Source organism: Chrysochloris asiatica, unplaced genomic scaffold, assembly GCF_000296735.1.
Source record: "Chrysochloris asiatica unplaced genomic scaffold, ChrAsi1.0 scaffold00292, whole genome shotgun sequence".
In the NCBI taxonomy this organism is placed as follows: Eukaryota; Metazoa; Chordata; class Mammalia; order Afrosoricida; family Chrysochloridae; genus Chrysochloris; species Chrysochloris asiatica.
In genome coordinates this window covers 3,167,525-3,191,162 of record NW_006408810.1, presented here as the reverse complement: position 1 = coordinate 3,191,162, position 23,638 = coordinate 3,167,525, and the positions used below count along the sequence as shown (strand labels likewise).

The window sequence follows — 23,638 nt, the reverse complement described above, 5'->3', positions numbered from 1 at the left end:
ACACACACACACACACACACACACACACACACAGAACCCGGTGTTCTCCTGTCCTGGTTAACTCATCGACTGCTCTGAAAACACATGTTGGGAGCATCTGCGCACACACACACACAGAACCCGGTGTTCTCCTGTCCTGGCTAACTCATTGACTGCTCTGAAAACACATGCTGGGAGCATCTGCGCGCGCGCGCGCTCGCACACACACACGCACACGCACACACACAAAACCCGGTGTTCTTCTGTCCTGGTTAACTCATCGACTGCTCTGAAAACACATGCTGGGAGCATCTGCGCGCGCACACACACACGCACACACACACACACACACACAGAACCCGGTGTTCTCCTGTCCTGGTTAACTCATCGACTGCTCTGAAAACACATGCTGGGAGCATCTGCGCACACACACACACACACACACAGAACCCGGTGTTCTCCTGTCCTGGCCAACTCATCGACTGCTCTGAAAACACGCTGAGAGCATCTGCACACATGCACATGCACGCACACACGCACACACACACAGGATGAGAACCCGGTGTTCTCCTGTCCTGATTAGCTCGATTACTCTGAAAACACATGCTGAGAGCATCTGCGCACAGGCACACACACACTTCCTGAAAACTGAACGGAGGGAATCTCCGTGATAACTGGGCTGAGTGTGGAGTTCTACAAGCTTCCTGACTGGGTGACCACTATAAGGCAGAAGAGAGACCATGGCCTGGACATCTGGGTCCCCAGCAGGCTCTGTCACTTCTCAGAGTGAATGAGTCACTCTTAGACGCAGCGTTCCCATGGGGTTAACAAGCCCCGTGTAGTAAACGTGTCTGCCACGAGCCCAGCAGTGGTCCCATCTCCGAAGTGAGACAGGCCGCTGCCGACCAGGACAGAGATCTGTGCACGAAACCTGGGGGATGTGTGTGCGTGTGCTTGTAGGTGTTATGTGTAACTGCATGGGGTGTGTATATGTCTGTGTTTATGGGTGGGTGCGGTGTGGGTGTGGGATGTCTTGAGTTAGGTAAGTGGGTGGGGTGTGTATATATGTGTCTGTGTGTGTTTGTGGGTAGATGGGGTGCGGGTGTGGACTGTGGTTAGTACAGTGTGTGGTGTGTGTGAGGGGGCTCAGCACGTCAGGTCTGCAAGCTGGAGCCCCCATGTCTGGACACAGGACTGTTTCCCCTCATGCTCCCCTGTGAGAGTTTGCTGTGGCGAACCTGTAAGTTATTTGGTCATAGTTATCAGCCTAGCAGGTGGTTCAAACCCACCTCCGACTCTGGGACAAAGATGTGGCTGTCTGCTTCCGTAAAGACCACAGCCTGGGCGCCCTCTGGAGCACATCTATGCTGCTCCAGGGGGTTGCTAGGAGGCAGAGCCTACACAATGGAGCGTGTCTGATTTTGGGGGTTCCTGTCCTAGCTGTAAGACCTGTCAACCACAGGCTCCAAAGCAAAACCTGACAAAACATCGACTTTCAGTCCGTGAGAAAGACGGGGTAACCTGACACGGAGCCCAGGCTCAGAGGCTGTGAGGCCCCGGCCTGTTGGGCCGCAGTCCCAAGATATGCAGGCTCCCTGGAGGCCACCTTCCTTTATGAGCGGAGAAACCAAGAGCAGCAGCAGGCGGGCAGGCTCACCTGTAGTCCCGCAGCGTGAGGTTGGTGTATCGCACGGTGTCGTCCATGCTGCAGCTGACCAGCTGACCAGCTTCATCCACGGCCATCCTGGATACTTGGTTCGTGTGGCCTTTTCCAGCGAAGGAGTCATTCTCCCCCGTCTCGGAATCCCAGTAATGTGGGGCGAGGGGTTAAGGAAAAGGACCTATTGACGCTGTGGTACCGAGGCCTCTCCTCTCATGAGGGCATGACCAAGGCTGTGCTCCCGGGCAGCGGCTAAAGAACAGCATGCTGGGAACAGGGCATGGGCCGAGGGCTGCTCCTCAGCAGTGCCGGTGTGCCTGCAGTCACCCGGGCTCACACCACGTTCTCGGTCTCCTCGGTAGTCACACAACTCCAGGAGCCACGTGGAACTGTGCAAACAGATGACCGTGGAGCAACCTTCCACTCTGGGGTCCACAGGCCCTGCTTTTAGGCCAGGTGGACACAGAAAAGCCACTTTCATCAGGAGGCTGTGTAAGAGAGCTAGCGTGGAGCGGCACTGCGAATTGACTCGATGTGGCTTTTCTATGCAAAGCCTCCCTAACTCCCACCAAATGACTGTGTGAGGTCATGCAGATAGGGTTCACGGGAATCTTAACAGCAGGCCTGGTTAGTTTTTGCCATCCCACTGGGTCTAAAAAGGAACCATCTCAGAAACAGACGAACCAAGTGCCACCAAGAAAGTAGAGCAGAGTGTGAGACCCCTACTTGGAACACTGCTGGTAGCAGAAGTAGAGGCAGACAGGCAGCAGCTGCGGGCATCCTGCCCACGGATGGAGTACACCTCAGTGCCTACAGGCAGGGGGCTGGCTTGCAGAACGTGCAGAGCTTTGCCCGAGCAGGGCAGATGCCAAGGGTCCACGTGGCTGAGGCTGAAGACAAGAGTGAGGCGTGCCTGCGGTACGACAGACAAGAAGTGTTCCTGACTGGTGAGCTGCCGCACCCCGAGCTGTTTCCGATCCCGAGTGCTACCCCGGTTACTTCCCTAATAAACCCCACTGTCGCTGTGTGGAGCCAACTCATAGTAACCCTGTGCAGGGTTTGCGAGGAGCAGCTGGTGGGCTTGAAGTGCTAGCAGACCTTGTGGTTTACAGTTCAGTGCTTACCCTACAGTGCTGCACTGGGACTCCATGATTATGAATATTATCTTGGAGTTCTGTGTGGTCATTTTAACAGATTATTAAACCCAGCAGAGAAACAGGGATGCTGTGGGAGGCATGGGTAGTGTCAGAATACGGTGCAGACATTTCTGACCTCCGCCTCAGGAATCTCCTTGTGAAGCCAGAGGAAGCCAGACATGGGCTCCCTGTTGTTTCACACCTAGCCATCTCTCTGCTCTTCCCAGAAATGGATGTTGAAGCCCTGTGAACAGCAGCAGGTGACCTGTTGGCCCATGACCCCAGGGACTGGCCCACACTCATGTTTCTCTGAGTGGTTTGTGCAGGCACCCCATGAGTAAGGGGGACACTTCAGTAACTGACCACTCGTTCTCACCAACCAGGGTTCTGAACCGTGCAGACGGTGCTGGGATTGCTGGCCTGCACGTGTCACACTCCTGGTGGGGTGCTGTAGGGTAAACACTGGACTGTAAACCACAAGGTCGGCAGTTCAAATCCATCAGCTACTTCCTCGGAAACCCTACACAGGGTCACTATGACTCGGAACCGACTCGGTGGCATCTAACAACAACACGTGTTATACACACAACCGAATCTATTTCCGGTGGTATTTTGCTCCAAGTGGGTAATAATTGTGTCTGCTCAGAGACGGTGGTCAACTCCACCAGTGTGGATGCCTGCTGCTCTCCTAACTGTCCTTCCTCCTCAAAGTCTCACGAGCCACGGGGGAAGGAGGAGGGGGTCACTGTCCATTCTTTCGGGGAGCTGAGTGGACAGCTATGCAGCCTGTATGCAGCCCTTGCTTACGACGGCCACTACTTTACTTCTCTGAACCGGCTGGAAGCTTGAGCTCCAACGAGTAAGAGCCCTGTGCCAAAGGCGGCTCTGGCGTCCCTCAGGCAGCGGGTGGACCCTCGGAGTTGGGATTAGAGGGCTGGCTTTGTGGCTGTCTGAGCTTCAGTCTTTCGTTTCTATAAACACGTCCTTCTGAATGTGAGCTCTCGCTCCTTTGCTCTACCGCTCACACAGAGGTGCCAGCTCTCCTTCACAGGGAGAAGCAGTTCAAGGTCAGAGACGACGTCAGTCACTGGGGACCACAGCTGGGCTCTTCTCAGCCGACGCCCCCCTCCTCCCAGGACAGAGCGGCAGGGCAGACACCTTCAGCACACAGGGACAGGACGTTGCCCCTCCCCTGCTGGTGGCCCTAGGGCCAGCGCTGAGTCAAAGGATATTTATGTGCCCATCGTGGCTCCCGGAGTAGATGTAGGACTTGCCGCCGTTTTTGTGCACCGCCAGACACTGGATTGACTTACTGTGACCCTGCAGAGGGGACAGACAGGGTGGTAAGCGGAGGACAGGCGAGAGAGACACGTGGCTGATGGTGTGTGTGTGCCGAGACCTGGCCCACAGCCCCCATTCACCTCCCTGAAGACACGGCCCCCAGGCTGGGTTCAGCTCATCATCTGAAAAGTCCCACCACTGGCTGTTGCCTGGAACAGGCTGGGCACCCAGGGGAGGACAGCAGTGAGGGCTTTTCACAGCAGAAGTCTGTTCTTCTGGTCTGGTTCTCATCTGACCTCTGACTCCAGGTCCAAGCCCATTCCCTCTGTGGTGGTGTGTAACCTGCAGCCCCATCTCCCCCTCCGCTCCTTCCTAGACTCTCGCTCATCATTCCCTGTCTGGTGTCTCTTCTAGAGAGGCACCCGCAGACCTCAGGGAGAACTGAGCTGTTCTGTCCTGACACCAGGGCCCTCGTCCTGGTCCCAGAACTACTAGAGAGTGAACAGGACAGTGGCTTCAGCCGCCATCAGTCACCTGGCACCTCAGACATGCGGGCGGGTGGACAGGTGGGGCTCCAGCCCACTGGGAACGACTCTCCCAGGCTCACTCACATGGCCCCCAACACTGAAACTCCGGCAGCCCGAGCTCAGCTTTACTCCTGACAACAGAACACCCCCAGAGACTCCTGGAGCCGCCTGATGCAGCAGTGCCCAGGGCCGGGCCTGTGGGCAGAAGTCTCCCAGGGCACACGTGACGGACTCTGACCAGGCTCCTCACCCCAGTACAGGGTGATGGTCCAGTCACATCCTAACAGTGGGATCCTGTGGATGGTCCCGAGCAGGCGGGAAAAGAGGGAGGTCTCTGCAGATAATGTGATGAAGCTACGGATCTCTAGGAGACCACCATGTATTGCTGGGGTGGGCCCTGAGCCAACTGACAACTGATAGACAGACAGACAGACAGACCGACTGGAATGAGGCAGCACAAGGGGCACCCGGTGCTGGGAGATACCAGAAAGGACCCCACACCAAACCCACTGCCAGAGTCGGTTCCGACTCAGTGAGCCAGCAGGGCAGAGCAGAGCACCCCGAGATTTCCACAACCGTCCTCGTTACGGAAGCTGACTGCTTGTCCTTCACCTGTAGAGCAGCTGGTGGGTCTGAACCACTGACTTTTCGATGAGCAGCCAAACACTAACTGCTGCGCCATAGGGCTCCTTTCGGCCTTGCAGATGCCCTGATTCTGGCCATCCAGACTCCCCACAGTGTGAAAACCGAGTTCTGTTGTTTCCGGGCAGCGCCCAGGAACCACCAGCACCCCAGAGCAGGAGGTGGAGAAGGGTGAGTCTTCACACTGGGACCCAAGGGAACCTGGGCAGGCTCACCCGTAAGTAAGCTGTGTGACAGGCACTAGGGCACCAGCTACGTGACCCTGACACCTACTACTGGAGCCCACGGAGATCACCTGGCTGCTAACCGAGACGCTGGAGGGGCCTCAAGGGAAAGACCTGGCGATGTGCCTCCCAGAAACCCCGTCACAGAAAACCCTCTGGGATCTGACACACACGCGGTCTGGTGACTAGAGTGCCCTGACAGCATCCTCCCCAGGGGTCTGTCTGCTTGACCCCACTACCACACGGAGGGGCCTCAAGGGCATGAGAAGGTCGTGCACAGTGGAGGCTACTGCCCTAGGAATCGTGACCCAGAGGCATGGGAGGCCACGGGGTGTGGGCCCGATCCGAGGTCCTGCTCTGACACAGCAGTGCCCACCAGCTCCTGGCACAGGAGCATCTGAAACAGGTGGCAATGCTAGAGCTGGACTTGGGGCAGAGGTCTCGGAGCACGCGAACCACTTCCCCATTTGCAGAGCAAATGCCCGAGTCAGCCCCTCAACCACCCCCTCCTCATTACTGCCCAAGTCCCGGGCCGGCATGCAAGGTCCTGACAAACTAGTTGAGGGGGTTCGTTTCTGCTCACCCAGCTGCCCCTCCCATGTTTCTCCTCTGTTCCATCAGGCAAGCATTCACTGTCCACGGCCCAGACTCAGATGAAGGACCCCGGACACTGGATCCTCTCCCTTCTCCTTACCCTCAACGTGACAAACCCCACACCTTCCCACCTTGTCTCACATGACCACAGGGTCATGGTCGTATTTTGGGACTACCCATGATTCCTACAGGGAGACCACTCCCCAAAGCCCTGGTTCTGAACAGGAGCCACGGGGATCCGAACTCTGGTCACTAGTTTGCCTCAGCTTTGGCCATACCTTCCCGTTCTTCCACAAAGGATCACCCACTTCTTAGCCACTATCTCCCCCCGTATCCCTCCTTACCTTGATGACCCGCAGGGGCTTGCTGGGGTTGTTCTTGTCCAGGTAGTTGATGTACCCAGACAGTGAGATGCTGAGCAGGTAGTCCTTCTGCCACAAGCAGCCCAGTTGCTGGTCTAGGACGTTGGAGCCCATGGTAAACGTGTTGACAATGGAATTCGCGTTGACATCCCAGATCTTGGATGTCTTGTCTCCGGAGGCAGAAAGCAGGTGGGTACTATCAGGACTCCAGCTAATCTGTTAGGACACAATGGTGTGGCCCGGGTCAGAGCATTTCTGGAGGGAAAGGGCCGGAGGCCAGGCCTCCCGTGACCGCATCACCCGCTTCTGTGCAAAACTGAGCTAGGCACCACCGCCCCTTAATTTTAACTCCTCGCTTCCAAGTCGACCTTCAAAATAAGCTCCGACGACAGCAAACATCTAGATCACATACTGTGCTTACAAAGCCCTGAAACGCAGATACATACTCACCGCGTAAATCCCGCCATCATGAGCCTTGCTTCCTCCCAGGGCGCACACTTTCTCTCCCGTCTTCCCGTCATAGATGTAGATCTTTGAGGAAATAAAGGCACAGATGGATCGTGTGTGTGAATGCCCTCAGCACTGAGAACCTGAATTCAGACCGGGTTCAGATCTACTATTTCTCTAAGAGTAAGAATCAAACAATGCTACCAGATAGAGCCCTGGTGTGGCACTGTAGGATCAGCACTGGACTGCTAACAGCCAAGGCTGACAGTTCAAACCCATTAGCCGCTCCTTGGAAACCCTATACAGGGGGTCTCTATGAGTCGTAACCGACTCTACTTAACAACCAGACTGAGTTCCAGAGTTCTGTTTAAAGACACAGATGTGTCTGGAGCCCCGCCTGTAAGGAAGTGAGGTTTCTAAGCTGCGTATAGGATAGGTGGCATGTCTCACAGACCAGAAGGACGGCAGCCCTCTCACCCCCCAACCCCACTTTCTGGGACACAGAGGGGCGCCTCACCTGGCCGTCCGCACTGGCGGTGGCAAACCTGTTGCCATCAGGGGAGAACCTCACACAGTTGACAAAGCGGCCATGGTCCTGCGGAAAAGTGCAAAGTTAGCGGCCTGGGCAAGAGGCCACAGCCGAGATGCTGAAATCCAGGATAGACCGCTACGAAATAAAGAGCCCGCTGCAAACATGAGCGATCATCAAGTCCATTTGGTCCCTAGATGGGCTTGTGCCCAGCCCCCGGGCTCACACAGACAGGACCCATGTCCCTCTGGGCCCAGGACCCAGACTCACACAGACACAACCCATGTGCCCCTGTGCCCAGCCCCTGGACTCACACAGACACAGCCCATGTCCCCCTGGGCCCAGGACCCAGCGCAGGTGCTTGCTGAACATTTGGTGAGTGAACAACTAACTGACTTTTTAAAGAAGGTCATGACCTTCCTCAGAAATGAGGGTGTGAGTGATGTTGAGACCTGGCCACCTTAACGGGAGCCAGGAAGTATGTGTAGCAGAGACTGAGCCTGCAAGCTGCCCCAGGCCCTCTCCCTCCCGGCAAGCAGCTGATGGTCTGGAAGGAGCAACTCTGAACATCTTAGGTGTCGGAGGAGAGCTCCGGCAGGAAAACCTGAACTCAAAGTGCAGCCCCTACTCCCACACCCAGGGAAACCAGCGGCTGGATCACACCCATTTTACAGATGAAGTTCAGGTCTGGAAGGAGAAATCCTGTGTCCCCTGGGCTGCTATGAGGTGGTTCCCAAGGCCATGACTCAAGCCTGCTCACAGCAAAGGCCAGACTGCAGCCCAAGAAGCAGGCAGAAGGAACCCTTGCCCCAAAGAGTCACCCACCCAGCAGGCCCATGTCCCACGGACAACAGGAACCCTGGGCTGCCCCCTCATGACGTTGCACAGCCAACTGTATAGCACAGCACGCCCCTCAACCCACACGCATCTCTGTCCCTGTCGGTTCACAGGGGTAGTCAGTTCAGGCCAGGCAGACCCCAGAGCAGGGGGACCTGCAGCAGAAACAGGAACACAGATCCCTCCACACCATGGACCAATCTAAAAAGGATGATTTTAAGATGGAAATGTGATCTCGTTCTTTGGTTTCATTTCATGGTTAACAGGCCTAACATGTCATATTGAGTGCTTCTGGTTTGCATCCTAGTACATACCTTGTATGGAATTAAGTGTTTCAGAACACTAACTGTGCTCATGAGGAACCTGTATATAGACCAAGAGGCAGCTGATTAAACAGAACATGGGAACACTGAATGCGTTAAAATCAGAATAGGTGTTTACCAGGGTTCTATCCTTCAACAAACTCATTCAAATCAGTGCTGATCAAATAATCCGAGACACTGGGTTCTATGAAGAAGAACGTGGCATCAGGATTGGAGAGAGACTCATTAACAACCTGCGATATGCAGATGATACAACCTTGCTAGCTGAAAACAGAGAGGGCTGAAAATACTGATGAAAATCGAAGACTACATACAGCCTTCAGTACATACTGCACCTCAATATAAAGACAGCAAAAATTTTCACACCTGACCAATAAATAGCATGATAAATGGAGAAAAGGCTCCACTATCAACACGCATGGAAACAGTAGTCAAGAAATCAAAGGACGTATTACATTAGGCAAATCTCTCCTAAAGTGTTCAAGAGCAAAGATGTCAGTTTAAGGACTAAGGCGTGCCTGACCCAAGCCATGGTATTTTCAATTACCTTATATGAAGTTGGACAGTGACGTAGAAGAATCAATCTTGAGATGTTACCAAAGAACACTGAAAGTATCGTGGACTGCCAGATGAATAAACAAATCTATCTTACTCACAAGCACAGCCAAAGTACTCCTTAGAACTGAGGATGGCAACACCATCTCTAGTAATTTGGGTATAGTATCAGTCCCTAGGGAAGGACATCCTGCTTGGTAAAACAGAGAGTCAGTGAAAAGCAGGAAGACCCTCAATGAGAAGGCCTGCCACAGGGCAGCAACACTGGCCTCAAACCTAACACCAACTGTAAGCATGGCTCAGGACCACGCAGCACTTCATTCTGTTGCGCACAGGGTCGCTGTGAGTCAGAACCGACTCGACGACACCTAGCAAGACTGGAGGCAGTGGATGGGGGTGAGGTGGGGGGCATTCTTGCCTTCTCTGAGGGAAGACCTGTCAGCAGAGGCCTATGGTTTGCTTTGATGCTAATCAGGTTTCACAGGAGCGTCCAGATGGAGACAGACTAGGAGAAAGACCTGGGGCTGTACTTCCCAAAATGAGACAATGGAAACTCCATGGGACAGCAGAAGTCTGACCTCCAGCTGACCCTGGACACGGTGCAGGGCTGGAGCTAGGTACAATGAGGTGGGGAAGCGCCTTCCTCAATGGCCACCTGTCCTTCCTGCCTCCTCTCAGAGCTCACCACAATCATGGAAGGGAGCCCCTGGGCGTGCGGGGCTTAGGCCCAAGGCTACAGTTTGAACCCGCCAACTGCTCCACGGGAGGAAAACCATGGCGACTTGCTGCCTCTGGCAGGAGCACAACCTAGGACAACCTAGGGGCAGTTCCTATGGGTGCTCCCTGGGGTGTCACTAGGAGTCAGAATCTCCCAGAATCACCAACACTCCCACCATACCCACACAAAGCAGTGGCAGGAGTTGGGATGTCTGCGTCGGGCTGACTCATCGTCTGTTTTAACGCTAGCTGTAGGGTCTGCGCAACAGCAGCGGCCAGAGCCTAGTGGTGGGCTGAGACCTGCCGACACACAGGTGGTCCGAGCAGGGGCTGGGGTCACACACACGGCCTCTGTGGTAGTCAGCGTTGACCAGGGCCCACTAAGCACGGCTAGTTTCTACGGTTTTAGCTTCTTTTGGGACTTTACGGGGCTGCTGGAGCTTTTCTGTATTTAAAGATTCCCCCCTCTGTATCTTCCAAGGTCACTACAGATTTGGAGCTGGAGGGATGGGGATTCCCAGGTAGCCTCAAACCTCCACAATGCTACCTCCCATTATTTCTTTCCCAGAGCCTCCTCAAGCCACTGCTCTGCCAGAGAGGGCCTCCCGGCCAGCCCACAGGGCCGCGTAACAGGAGCTAGTAACAGGTGTCCAGTTTCTCCTGAGCTCCATACCTGGCAGGGAACCAGCCCAGGGTCAGATCTCTAACTCCACAGGCTGCCTGCTACCTGTTCCCCAACACACCCACAGTCAGAGGGCTACCTCAGACACCAAGCCCTCCCCGATGACTTCCCTTTTAACCCTCGAAAACTCCTACTCAGGAAAGACTGGGCCCCACAACCCCCTCTTCCAGGAGAGGAAAATAGGTCCAAAGAGGGAAATCTGGGTCTTAAAAAGCCACCAAAAGATTTCACAAGAAACCCTGGTGGCACAGTGGTGAAGGTGCCCAGCGGTGCACCGGAAGGTGGGCATTGGAACCCACCAGCTGTATTCTGTCCTGCAGTGTGGCTGAGTGGAAACTGACTTCAAGAATTGGGTTGGGGCTTACAAACATCCACTTCCAGACATCTGGCCACACCACCGCATTGAAGACCACTCCTTGTCCTCATCTGGCTCCTGTCTCCTCTCAGCCCCCATCCTCTCCTGGACACCCTCACCCCAGCCACTCTGAGCCAACAAGGGCCGGCCAGCCTTCCTGAGCAGAGATGGCAGCCCTGGGGTTGGGGTGCACGTGTGCGACTTTCTCCTCTGCTGTGCCTGAGAAGTCTATCATCATTAAAGCTGCCAGTCAGTTCCAACTGCAATTTCCTGGTCCCCTGAGGTCGGAACTCCAGCTGTTCCCCGACTGCACGCCCTGGTCAGACGTGAGGTCAGCCTCCTCAGAAGCCTAACCAGACATTCAACACTACAACAGGGAACCCCCGCCCGAGCCCAACAGTGACTGACGCTGCTGGTCCTTGTGGGCTTGACTGCTCCCAGGATGAGGTGCTCTCAGGCCCCTGAGCCCGGAGCTATGTGAACCCCAGCCAGCCTGTGAACTCAGCTAACCCTTGTCAACTTTTCCTGCAACTGAGCCAAGAGCTGGAATGAGCAGGAGACTGATGTCTGGCCTGAAATAACCATGTGAAGGAAAAGCCACAGCCCATTAACCAAAAGCAGTAGGCTAAAAATAGCCCTTCCCCAGGAGGCGGGGCGGGGCACAGGAAGGGGAACACATGGGGCGCTCTGGGGCCCTCTGTGTGCCACCAGCCCTGGCCCGTCTCACTGGGTCTCCCCTGGCAGGAACGTGTCTCTCCCATGGGACAACTTGCTGGGAGCCCCCCAGTCCTCCCTCCAGGTCTCCACACAGCCATGACCCACCCAAAGGTGCCTCAAAAGCTAGTCTGATGATGTATTTCTGAGAGGACACTGCTCTGGCGGCACACAGGGAGACCCCATGAGTCAGGTTTGGCAGCCCCCGGTTAGGGTCTGTACCTGCTTAACCCCGTCCTCATGGAACCTCCAAAGATGGGCTTACGCTGTGAACTAAAATGTGAGTGCCTCCATTCGGTTCCCCCACTTCCTCCTCGCCTTCCCTGGGAGGTGTTACCCCTTCACCTCACTTAGTAAGAAACAGTGAGGACCCTCCCTTCGACAGGATCTGTCCCAGGAATAGCACACTGTCACAAAGGACTCGTCATGGGGGCCTCATCCTCTCACGTGATCTTGGCTGGGACGCTCACCCTTTGCTGGGCTGGGCTTGCCATGAGCAGATTGGTGAGGGGACGAGGGGGCAGAGGATGAGGGGAATCCACTCAGGGCCCACCAGGACAAAGCGCGCGCATGACCACAGACGAGCGCCACTAGGGATACTGGGAGATTAGGGATGGCTACTTCCTGCCTTGTCATGAGTAAGGATACAGACAGGAAACAGAAACCAAGCGGAAGCTCTCCAGATCCTGAGTGTGGAGGATCTAGGAAGGCAGCTCTCTAAAAACAGGCAAGCCCGAGACTCCCAGCTGAGTTCACGTAGGACAGCTCAGGAGTGGGATACGCTGTCTCCAGACAGCTGTGATGCGTGTGGGACGACACACGGAGGGCTCGAGCAGCCAGCAGAGCGGCTGGGGCACTTCCGTCTAACAGATGGCTGAGTCAGAATCTACTGACAGCACCAACCACCGTCTACAGAAGCAGGTCGCCCCCAGGTCTTTCTCCCACAGAGCTGCTTCAGTGCTGAGCCCCCAGGCCTCCTTCACTGCCACCTAGCCTTCCAGCTTGGCCTGCGGAGCTGAACCTCCAGGAAGAAGCCAGCTTGATCCCAGCCTGGGGTGGAGGGCGCAGCCTGTGAGAACCTTTGCCACCACACGTGAAGCATGCCCTAAAAACACAGGTTGTTCATGGCCTTCCACTTGCTCCTCTCTACAGAGACTTGAAGGTAGAACCAGCGGGTCACCACCCAGACTCCAGTTTTGGTCCATGTCCTCCTAAGCCCACTCTAGTCCTCACAGTGGACAGGGTACTGAAAGGGGCGTCCACTTGCAGACCAGCAGCAAGCAGGCTGGTGTTTCTACCAGAACCCCTTGGTCCAGGGCCAAGGGCTATATACGCTGGAGGAGGAGGAGGAGGAAAAGAAAAGAGGAAGGGTGTTCTAGAAATTCCGGAACAAGCTCTCCCAAGGGGGCGTCAGGAGGGGCTGGGACCCTTATCGCATCAGGCACCTGAGCCCCTAGTCTAACCCTCATCTCTAACGTGGGCCCACTCTGCCTGAAGCAGCACAGGGCTCCTCTAGGCCACAGTCCAACCAAGCCCAGATGGTACCAAACAGAGCATCAGCTGGGTCTCAGACAAGCCAGGCCAGCTTCCTGCGGCTGGAGAAACCACCTATACATCCGTCAGGAGCATTCTATGACTCAGCAATCTCACCCTATACTCCAAAGCCCCGCCCACCCCCCCAAAGCCATGACCCTGAATCACAGCCTTCATCAACAGTGCCCCCGTTCGGCCAGCCCCCCCACCAGCTATCCCCCAGTCCATCATGGTCACTTCCTGGAGGTCTCAGCAGCTCTAGTGCTGGCCTCCTTTCCCAGGGCAGCTTCATAAGGACACCAAGCGTTCACCCCTTTGCAGTAGCCCCTGGGTAGGCAGGTGAGTGAGAACAAGCAGAGACTGTGTCCAGCGACTCTCCGTCCTGCCACATGACTGGAGCACCAGCAGATACTGAGGTGGGGTGGTTTTAAACTACGCACATCTAGTGGCACCCTTTACCAGCAGTGCGAGCACACTGTGTCCCTGGGTGGCACCGTGGTCATTCTCACATCACCTCAGACATTTTTAGAACGCTACTGAGCGTCACAGACAACAACCTAGTGTCAATATCACCTTTACCTGCTAGGAAACCAAAGCTGTGTGCACCTCACTTGGTAACAAGCCTCGTTTCATTGTGGCAGTCAGGACCTGAAACCACAAGGTCTCTGAGGTCTGCCCTCCACCCCGATGATCTCTCCCTCTGCAGGGGCTGCCGGGAACTCATTTCCACCTCAACTTGGGCAGCTTAGCAGAGAGCGGCCCAACTCATGTGAAGTTAGTACAGCCCGAGCTCAAGGAGATGACAGCCCGAGTCCCACGCCCCTTTCCTGCAAACGGAATGTGGGGACCTGGGTACAGTCTCACAGACGCTCCCTAACCGCATCCTAGAGAAACAAGAAAATCATCTCGGGGTGCCCTTCCCCCGAACCCCAGTGGGATAGGGTAAGCTCAGGGACATTTCCCCCAGCACACCCTAACTATGAGTCTACACACTTTGACATAAGCGGGGTGTGCCTGTGCTTGTGTGGACATCTAAACTGGTCCCAACCCCACCAAGTTCACATGAAAAGCACCAAGTCCACTAAATCCACCCCAAGTAGAGAAGTCAGCTTACCCCAATGGTGAACTTGAACTTGAAGGGCGGCCCCTCGAAGAACGCGGCACAGTTATCGTCACTGCCCGTGGCCAGCCGATATGGCCTGGTCTGCTTGATGTCCACGCTGTTGATGACTTTGTTGTGTCCCGTGATCTCACCCACGGAAGAGCCACTGTCCCACAGGAAGACGGCACCAAACCTTTATCCGAGAGACATCAAAGGGGAGACAGTCAACCCAGGGAGGGTGGATGCGATCCGCGAGAGCTGAGGAGCCAGGCACAGCACGGGGACCTGCCCAAGAGCGGTGAGGGATGCCTATAGGCTGGAGGAGGAGCCACTGAGGACACTGGGATTTGGGCTTTCTGAGGTTTGTCAAGAAGATCTACAGTGAACGAGCCCAGGGGGACTGACACATGTGCTCAGAGCAGCTGGGGAGACACAGGACTGGGGAGATCAGGTGCTGAGGGAAGAGGCAGGGTGTGCACCCCTCTCCCCACAGGGTGCCCCAGGACGGCAGGGGAACCACTCACTTCTCCCGGCCCTCCCCGACCACGGCGATCCTCTTGCTGTCCTCCGTCCAGGCGATGTCTTTGATCTTCCCGGCAAAGGGCTGGTACTCGTACTTGAGCAGATGTTCCTTCTGCGTAGTGTCCCAGATTCGCAGCTTCCCGGACACATCTGCCGGCACACGGGGTACGGACACACGTCAAGGGGCGGCTGGAAGTGCAGGCTGGCCCTTCAGTCTGGGGATATGCCTCAGGGCACGCAGCAGCTCAGCTCTCCTCCCAAGAGACCCAGAGTCCCCGGGTGATGGGTTTAAGTCATTGAGTACTAACGAGCCTGGAACTTCTAACCCACTCACAGGCACCTAGGTAGAAAAGCCTGGCTATCTGCTTGGCTTCTGAAAGGCCACAGCTCTGAAAACCCAATGGAACAGCTCTACTCTGCACACATGGGGTGCCAAGAACCAGGCGACTCAATGGCAACTGTTCGGGCATTTGGTTTGTGGGGCTCTACAGATGTGGGCCACCACGCGTCTGTCATTTTGTCATCCTGGGATGGCTTGCATGTTGCTGTGATTCTGGAAGCTATGGCACCAGTATTTTAAACACCAGCGTAGTGGTTACGAATCGGGCTGCGAACCTTAAGGTCAGTGGTTCGAAACTACCAGCCGCTCCGCGGGAGAAAGATGAGGCTTTCTACTCCCGTAAAGATTTACACCCTCGGAAACCCTGTACAGGGTTGCTATGGGTCGGAACCGACTCGAAGGCACTTAACAACAACAACAACAGGGTCACCCACGGTGGAGAGGTTTCAGATGAGCTTCCAGATGAAGACAGACTAGGAAGGAGGAGAGATGGACTACACCTGAACGTTTAGTCACTGAAAACCTTATGAACAGCAGAGAAACTGTCATATTTAGTGCTGAAAAATGAGCCCCTCAGGTTGGAAGGCACTCAAAATGCGCCTGGGGATTAGCTGCCTCCTCAGAGTACAGTGACTGTATAAAGCCTTCAAGACCTTCATTTGCTGACAGGGCACAACTCAGAATGAGTAGAAACAGTTGTAAACATCCATTAATAATCAAGAGCATGGAATGTATGAAGTATGCATCTTGGAAAACTGGAAATTGTCAAAAATGATATGGAATGTGTAAATATCCACACCCTAGACATTAGTGAACTGAAATGGACTGGTATTGGTCATTTTGAATCTGACAATCACATGGTTTATTATGCCCGGAATGGCGAAGAGACATGGTGTCACATTCATTATCCAAAAGAACCTATCTGTCTTGAAGAACAACACTGTCTGTGATAGGATAATATCCATGCGCCTACAGGGAAGACCTGTTAAAACCACTAGTATTCAAAGTTACGCACCAACCACTACAGCAGCAATGATAAAACTGAAGAATTCTATCAACTTCTTCAGTCTGAAATTGATCAAACATGCAATCAAAATGTATTGATCATTACTGGTGACTGGAAAACAAAGGTTGGAAACAGAGGAAGGATCAGTAGTTGGAAAATATGGCATTGGTGATAGAAATTATGCTGGAGACCACATGATAGAAGTTTGCAAGACCAATGACTTCTTCATTGCAAATACCTTTTTTAAACAGCATAGGAGACAACTAACTACACACATGAACATCACCAGACAAAATACACAGAAATCAAGTTAACTTCATGTGTGGAAATAGATGGTGAAAAGGTCCACATCATCAACCAAACCCAGATTGGGGCAGAGTGGAACAGACCATTAATTGCTCTTATGCAAATTCAGGCTGCAGCTGAAGAAAATTAAAACAAGTCCATGAGAGCAAAAAAAAAAAAAAAATGACCTTAAACAATCCTACCTGAGGTTAGAGATCATCTCAAGAACAGATGTGATGCATTAAGCACTAAAGACCAAAGACCAGAAGGGACGTGGGATGACATCAAGAACATGATACAGGAAGAAAGCAAAAAGTCATTAAGAAGACAAGAAAAAAGGAAAAGACCAAAATGGATGTGAGAAGAGATTCAGAAATTTGCTCTCCAGCACAGAGATGTTAAAGCAAAGGGAAGAAATGAGGAATTAAAAGTGACAAATAGAAAATTTCAAAGAGTAGCTACCTCCAGAAGACACAGTTAAATATTATTACAAAACGTGCAAAGACCTAGAGTTAGAAAACCAGAAAGGAAGAACACGCTCAGCAGTTCTCAAGCTGAGGGAACTGAATAAAACATTCAAGCCTCGCCCTGAAATACTGTAGGAGTCTATGGGCAAAATATTGAATGACAGAGAAAGTATCAAAAGAGATGGAAGGAATACACAGAGTCACTGTACCAAAATGAAAAGGTCAGTGTTCAGTCATTTCAAGAGGTACAATATGATCAAGACAATGATACTACAGGAAGAAGTCCAAGGTGCACTGAAGGCACTGGCAAAGAACAAGACACCGGGAATTGATGGACAAACTGACAAAGCACAGAGGCACTCACTCATCTGTGCCAAGAAATCTGGAAGACAACTAAGTGGACAACTGACTGTAAAAGATCCGTATTTGTGACCTTTCCAAAGAGAGGTGACCCAACTATATGCAGAAGTCATCAAACAATATCATTAATCTCATACAACTAAAATTTTGCTAAAGATAATCCAAAAATGGCTATAAATGTACATTGACAGAGAACTGCCTAAGGTTCAAGCTGGATTCAGATGAGGACGTGGAACAAGGGACATTATGGCTGACGTCAGATGGATATTGGCTGAAAGCAGAAAACATCAGAAAGATGTTTACCTGTGCTTTATTAATTACGTAAAGGCTTGTGTGGATCACAGCAAGCTATGGACAACATTGAGGAGATTGAGTATTCCAGAACACTTAATTATGCTCATGAGGAAACTATACATAGACCAAGAGGCAGTTACTCAACCACCAAATAGTTTAAAATTAGGAAAGGTGTGCGACAGGGTTGTATTCTTTCACCATACTTATTCAATCTGTATGCTGAGCAAATAATACGAGAGGCTGGATTATATGAAGAAAAACATAGCATCAGGATTGGAGGAAGACTCATTAACAATCTGTAATATGCTGATGATGCAAACTTGCTTGCTGAAAAAGTCAGGAGGACATAAAATAGAAGACAAAAAAGACCACAGCCTTTGGTATGGATTGCATGTCAATGTAAAGAAAACAAAAATCCTCACCACTGGACCAATAAACAACATCCATATCAATGGAGAAAAGACTGAAGTTGTCAAGGACTTCATTTTGCTCAGCTCAACCATCAACACTCATGGAAGCAGAAGCCAAGAAATCAAATGACATATTGCATTAGGCAAATCTGCTGCACAAGACCTTTTTAACGTGTTGAAGAGCAAAGATGTCAGCTTGAGGACTAAGGTGCTCCTGACCCAAGCCATGGTATTTTCAATAGCCTCATATGCATGTGAAAGCTGGACAGTGAATAAGGAAGACGACTGTGGAAGAACTGTTTGAGTTATGGTGTTGGAGGAGAATATTGAAAGTGCCATGGGCTGCCAAAAGAACTAACAGATCTGTGTTGGAAGAAGTGCAGCCAGAGTGCTCCTTGGAGGCCAGGATGGTCAGAGTTCATGTCTCATACTTTGGACATATTGTCAGGGGAGACCAATCCATGGAGAAGGATATCATGGTTGGTAAAGTGGAGGGTCAGAGAAAAAGAGGAAGACCCCCTGCGAGATGGATTGGCAAAGTGGCAGCATCAATGGGCTCAAGCGTGGCAACAGTTGTAAGGCTGGCCCAGGACCAGGCACTGTTTCCTTCTGTTGTGCATGGGGTAGCTGAGTCGGTACTAACTTGATGGCACCTAACAACAACACACAGGTGTGGGGACCATGGACAACTCCCTCCGCCACTCTGCTGAATTGAGTGCACTAGCTAAGTCCGCCTCTCCTGGGCAGGGCAGCTGCAGACAAGTGTGGGCAGTGCTGGACTGGGCAAGGGGCCAGGCTCCTCAGGACGGCTGGGAACGATGCTACAGCTGGGACTGACTGAAGCTCATGTAGGGTTCTCTTGGGCAATGGCAAGGTGGGAGATGTGGAGCAGTGCTGCGGGGGATCTTTAGTCACACGCCACCAGTCACTATCACCAAACATACCAGGAGCCCACCCCTCCCAAATCAGCAGGGTGCTGGCATCAGAGCAAGTCTGCCCACAACCTTTAGCTAGGACTCAACAGCAAGCCCACAGGGCAGTCATTCCAACCCAGGAGCCCCTGCTCTGCTACCTCGGGCTGTGCTGTCTCCAACACTATTCCTAGGGTGGCTGCACAGGGCAAGGAGGTCACCCTCAGCACACAGCCAGCACTACTGACAGCTAGTTAATGGAGGGTCTGCAGGAAGCACCCTCAGAACATCCCCACTTAGGAGCACAACAGACCAGGGAGACTTGGGGGTCACACAGAGTCACTCACCCACACAGATTACGTCCCACATGCGCACTTAAATCTCACAGATTTACGCTCATGCCTGCAAGTCATCCCCACACACATGTACAATCACACCCACTCACCCCTACATTCCATTCTCCCCACACACGTACTCACCCCCACATCCATCCCCATTCGTGCATTCCCCACATGAAGTAATGCCCCCACATGCACATTCATGTCCACTTCCCAACACACCCTCATACCCCCCCTTCAGTCTCACTCACTCACCCACACCCTCACACAACACCCCTTTAATCTCACTCACACCCCCCTTCAGTCTCACTCACACCCTCACACCCCCCTTCAGTCTCACTCACACCCTCACACCCCCCCTTTAATTTCACTCACACCCTCATACACCCCTCTTCAATTTCACTCACCCATACACCCCTTCAAACCCACAGTGATAAGCTCCGCCCCACCCAGGCCGGTCCAGAAGGCCACAAGAAATCATAGGAGCCCTACACTGAGTAAGACCCCAACATTGACTCCCACCCTCACTCCAGGCTGGGCACAGTGGGCACCTGGTGATCCCTCCTTCCTCTGCCTTCCAAACCTACCCAGCCGCTATTTTTAGCCCAGGGCTCTCTGTCCTGCGGCCAGGCTGCAGTAGATCCTGTAACAATCAATGCACTGCGCTCACAGAGCAGCGCTGTCGCTCGGTTCCAACACGCATTGACCCCCTCCCTGCTGGACCCCTCCACTCAGCTGGAGAGGGGACTCCAGCTGGGGACTGTCTTGTGCCCAGTCTCTGCACCAGGCTTCATTGATCCCGCATTAGCATCTCCCAGGCCATCGATTTCTGTCTTGTTGGACGGCCCTCTGGGGACCTGGGAGAGGGCAGGCCAGGTTCAGCCCTGGTGGCTGTGAAACAAGAAGGGCAGGAAGGTTTTCACCAGCGACATTCTTCTCCACAGATGACATGTCTCAGAGCACATGGCTCGGTTATTAAAAACGCGCCTGTGCCAAACCTTGGGACTTTAATTGAAGAGACATTCTGCTGGCAAGCTGAGCAACAGAAAAAAAAAGACAAAAGTCCCCACAAAACTCCCTGGGCTAAAATAAATCATGAGACATGATTAGAGCAAGCCTTACAGAAGCACTGGGCTATGTCTAACACAAAACCCTTAAGTGTCTACTACAAGCCGGACTGGCCAGTCCTTCACCTAGAACCACGACATCTGTTCCACTGTGGCTTGGTCATGGGCAGAGCCCTTGCTCCTTCAGGCATACCATGGTTTAGTGACCAGAACTGTGGCCAGTACCTAAGAGGTACTGTGAGCCATAGGAACCATTTCACATGCATAGCCTCACAGGGTCCTCCCCTACAACTCAGGTTTACAGAGAGAAAATGAAGACCCGGGAAAGTATGTCATTCCACGCAGGCCGTAGGTCAAGGTCATTTCCATTCTCCTAGACACACACAAGCTAGAGGTACCTTCACCACCATGCTGGGAGTGAGTGCAGCGCAGATGAGACGGTGGCAGCTCATGTTGGCTCTCCCCCTACCGGCTGGCTAGGTCTGTCAGCAATTCCTGTCCCTGCCCCCAGGTGCTAGCCAGGCCAGGCCAGCCTCATCCACTGACTCTCCTGGTGCTGGAGACAGCTGGGCACAGGCAGCATAGCTGTAGGTGATCAGTGTGCTGAGTGATGAATAGAAGGATGGGTCGATGGGTGGATAGGTAGATGGATGGATGAACAGGTGGGTGAATGAATGAATGAATGGATGAATTAATGGATGGGTGGGTGGATATATGCATGACTAGATATATGGGTGGGTTGATGTATGTATGTATGACTGGATGGACAGGTGAATGGGTGGGTAGATGGATGGGTGAGTGGACGGATGGAAGGTGGGTGGGTGCAGGGATGGCTGGATAGGTGGTTGAGTGGATGGATGGATAAGATAGGTAGGAGACACAGGGCAAGCCAATCTAATTTCTGTGCCTTGCTTTCTCATCTGTAGCAGGAAAGAACACCATCTACCCTGAAATCAGCTAGGAGAACAAAGTGACCAGGCACGAGACTGCCAAGTCACTCTTTCTGCCTGTTTCCTTGTCACCAGCCTACACAGAAAGCCCAGGTAACAGCAGATGTCTTCTCCACAAAACAGAGGTGAGCTCTGAGGCCGACACTGAGCTAGGTACTCAGAAAGCAGTGAACAAAGATGGCATAAAACAAAACTACAAATTCACACACACGCACATACGTGACCTAGCATCAACTCACTATCCCAGGAGGCTTCAAAAAGTCTCAGACGAATGGAGCATTATCCACCCACTGCCGTTGAGTAGATTCTGACTCGAGAGACACTGGAAGAACAGGGTTTCCAACAAAGCAGTCTTATTTACAGCAGCCGCTGCCGTCTCTTTCTCCCTCAGAGCAGCTGGTGGTTTCAAACTGCCAACCTGTGGTTAGCAGTCAAGCGCTCTATCCACCAGGGCACTCTGACATATTACAGCTGCCCACAAAGGCCCCTGGGCAACTCAACAAAGCAGAAGCAGCTCTGGTGACCTCACGATGGACCGAGCTGGAACACAGCCAACGAGAAAGCAGCGGGGCTTTCTGGGGATTCACGCTTTTCCAGGATCCCTTGTCTCACAGGCGGCCTGCTCGCCTCCATCCACCCACCGACCACGCCATACCACCCCACCGGGAACCGTCCTCATCCACGTACCTCCGGAAGCGATGTAGAAGCCGCTAGGCGCGTACTTGGCCACCACCACCTGGTGCGCGTGCTCCGTGTAGATGTCAGCAATGGCGGGGTTCTGCAGGGAGGAGAGCCCAGAAGAAACACCAGTGAGGTACACATGGCCACACTGTGCTCAGCACTCCAAACCAGCGGTCTGAGACGCCCGGCAGACGGGCACTCCTTGCTGTCTAACTGCACTTTTCCAGCAGTGTGTCTCTGTGCCACATTTTGGTCACTCTCGCAATATTTCAAACTGTTTCATAATACTACTGCACACTCTGTAGATGACAGATAGCACTTTTACATGTACCGGGAGACCGCGGGCGTCATGTAACTGGAATTACTGCAGTGTACTGGAGTCGACCCCGCCAAATCTCCTAGGCCTGCCTGTACAGACACACATCATCATTTTATCCAAAAACTTTATCAAGGAAATTCTTTATGTATGCCTCCCTGCCCTAACACACACACCTGGAGGTGATTGAATTTCAGGTAATTTTAACTTAGTAACCTATGACTTAGTCTAGAATTTCAGGCAGTTTTCTGCTTTTTGGAGCTTTTCATGGTCCAGAACCCAGGTGTATTCGTGCAGTATGCAAAACCTAGAACTCATGGGAAGAGCTGAGGCTTTCTCCAACCTCTGGGATGCCGGCAGCTGAAACGAGTTTGTTCATTAGGCATCTCTCATCTGCCTTGTCCCCACCCCCAGGCCAACTCTCCAGGCACCACTCTACGCCAGTTCTATCCCAGCTGCCAGTCCCTAGGCAGGTCCGCACACAAGACAGAGGGGCTGGAGCTGGGCCACTCCCTATCACTGGTACACAGCACTGAGATTTTACCATACAATTTACAAAAGGAGACCACTAAGCCTCCACTCTTCCCCCCTCCACACACACCAAACCAAAACACCCACAGCCAATGAGTCCGTTCCTAAAATTTTACAGAAGCAGAAAGTCTCATCTTTCTCCTACAGAGCAGCTGGTGGGTTTGAACCGCAGACCTTGCAGTTAAGCAGCCCAATGCTGAACCCACAGTGGCAGCAAGGCACAAGCAAGACAGCCAGTCACACAACTGTCGAAGCTCTCGGTGGGTCCCCGGGCCCAGACTGCTTCCTCCAGCAGGAAACCTCTTGTCCCTGTCACCTGCCCTCACCTTCCCAGGACCCAAGTACTCCCAGACCCCAGGGGAGGCCACTCAGCTCTCCTGAAAGAACAACTACAGGCACACCTAACTACCTGCAACTACTCCCACCCAGGCCTGTGTGCCCTCCTGACCCACCAGAGAAAAAACCCTCACGTCTTCTAGCCCAACCACCTGAACTTGCTGCCACACTGGTCTAAGGCCCTCTGCCTGCAACAGCGGTACACCCACGTAGACACCAAGCTTACCATCAGGCCAAACGCACTCGCTGCACCAGGCATCACAGCAGACCACTTTTTGTCCAGCTACCCCAAGCTTTCTGGGCAGGCTTAATGGATCACGGATCTCCTCAGCTGGCCCCAAACCACACCACATCCACTGGCACTGAGTCGACTCATAGAGCCCCTACAGGCCATAGGAGAACTTCCCCATAGGGTTTCTGAGACTCTAAATCCTTACGGAGACAGAAGGCCTCAACTTTCTCACATGGAGCAGACAGTGGATTCAAACTGCATACCTTTTGGTTAGCAAACCAATGTTTAACCCACTGTGCCCAACTGGCACCAAGGAAATGACAGGTCCTCAATAAGCGAATTCTTGAACAGTTTGCATAGTCCGTAGTGAACACTTAGCATTTCCTCAAGCAT

The 23,638-nt window shown here is 53.0% G+C and overlaps 1 protein-coding gene across 2 annotated transcripts in view; it reads right to left on the bottom strand.

Moving 5' to 3' along the window:
• The window catches only part of LOC102838176 (WD repeat-containing protein 1-like), a 44,070-nt gene that overhangs the window by 7,923 nt on the left and 12,509 nt on the right, over positions 1-23,638 (bottom strand). The window contains exons 3-10 of one of the 2 annotated variants that reach the window (XM_006874668.1): positions 21,837-21,927; positions 14,724-14,871; positions 14,212-14,392; positions 7,370-7,447; positions 6,856-6,936; positions 6,388-6,621; positions 4,008-4,095; positions 1,637-1,793 (exon numbers count right to left, since the gene is read on the bottom strand). In XM_006874668.1, coding sequence (XP_006874730.1) covers positions 1,637-1,793; positions 4,008-4,095; positions 6,388-6,621; positions 6,856-6,936; positions 7,370-7,447; positions 14,212-14,392; positions 14,724-14,871; positions 21,837-21,927 — 1,058 coding nt within the window. The remainder of the gene's footprint in view (positions 1-1,636; positions 1,794-4,007; positions 4,096-6,387; positions 6,622-6,855; positions 6,937-7,369; positions 7,448-14,211; positions 14,393-14,723; positions 14,872-21,836; positions 21,928-23,638) is intronic. The other variant, XM_006874669.1, reaches the window with a different exon arrangement.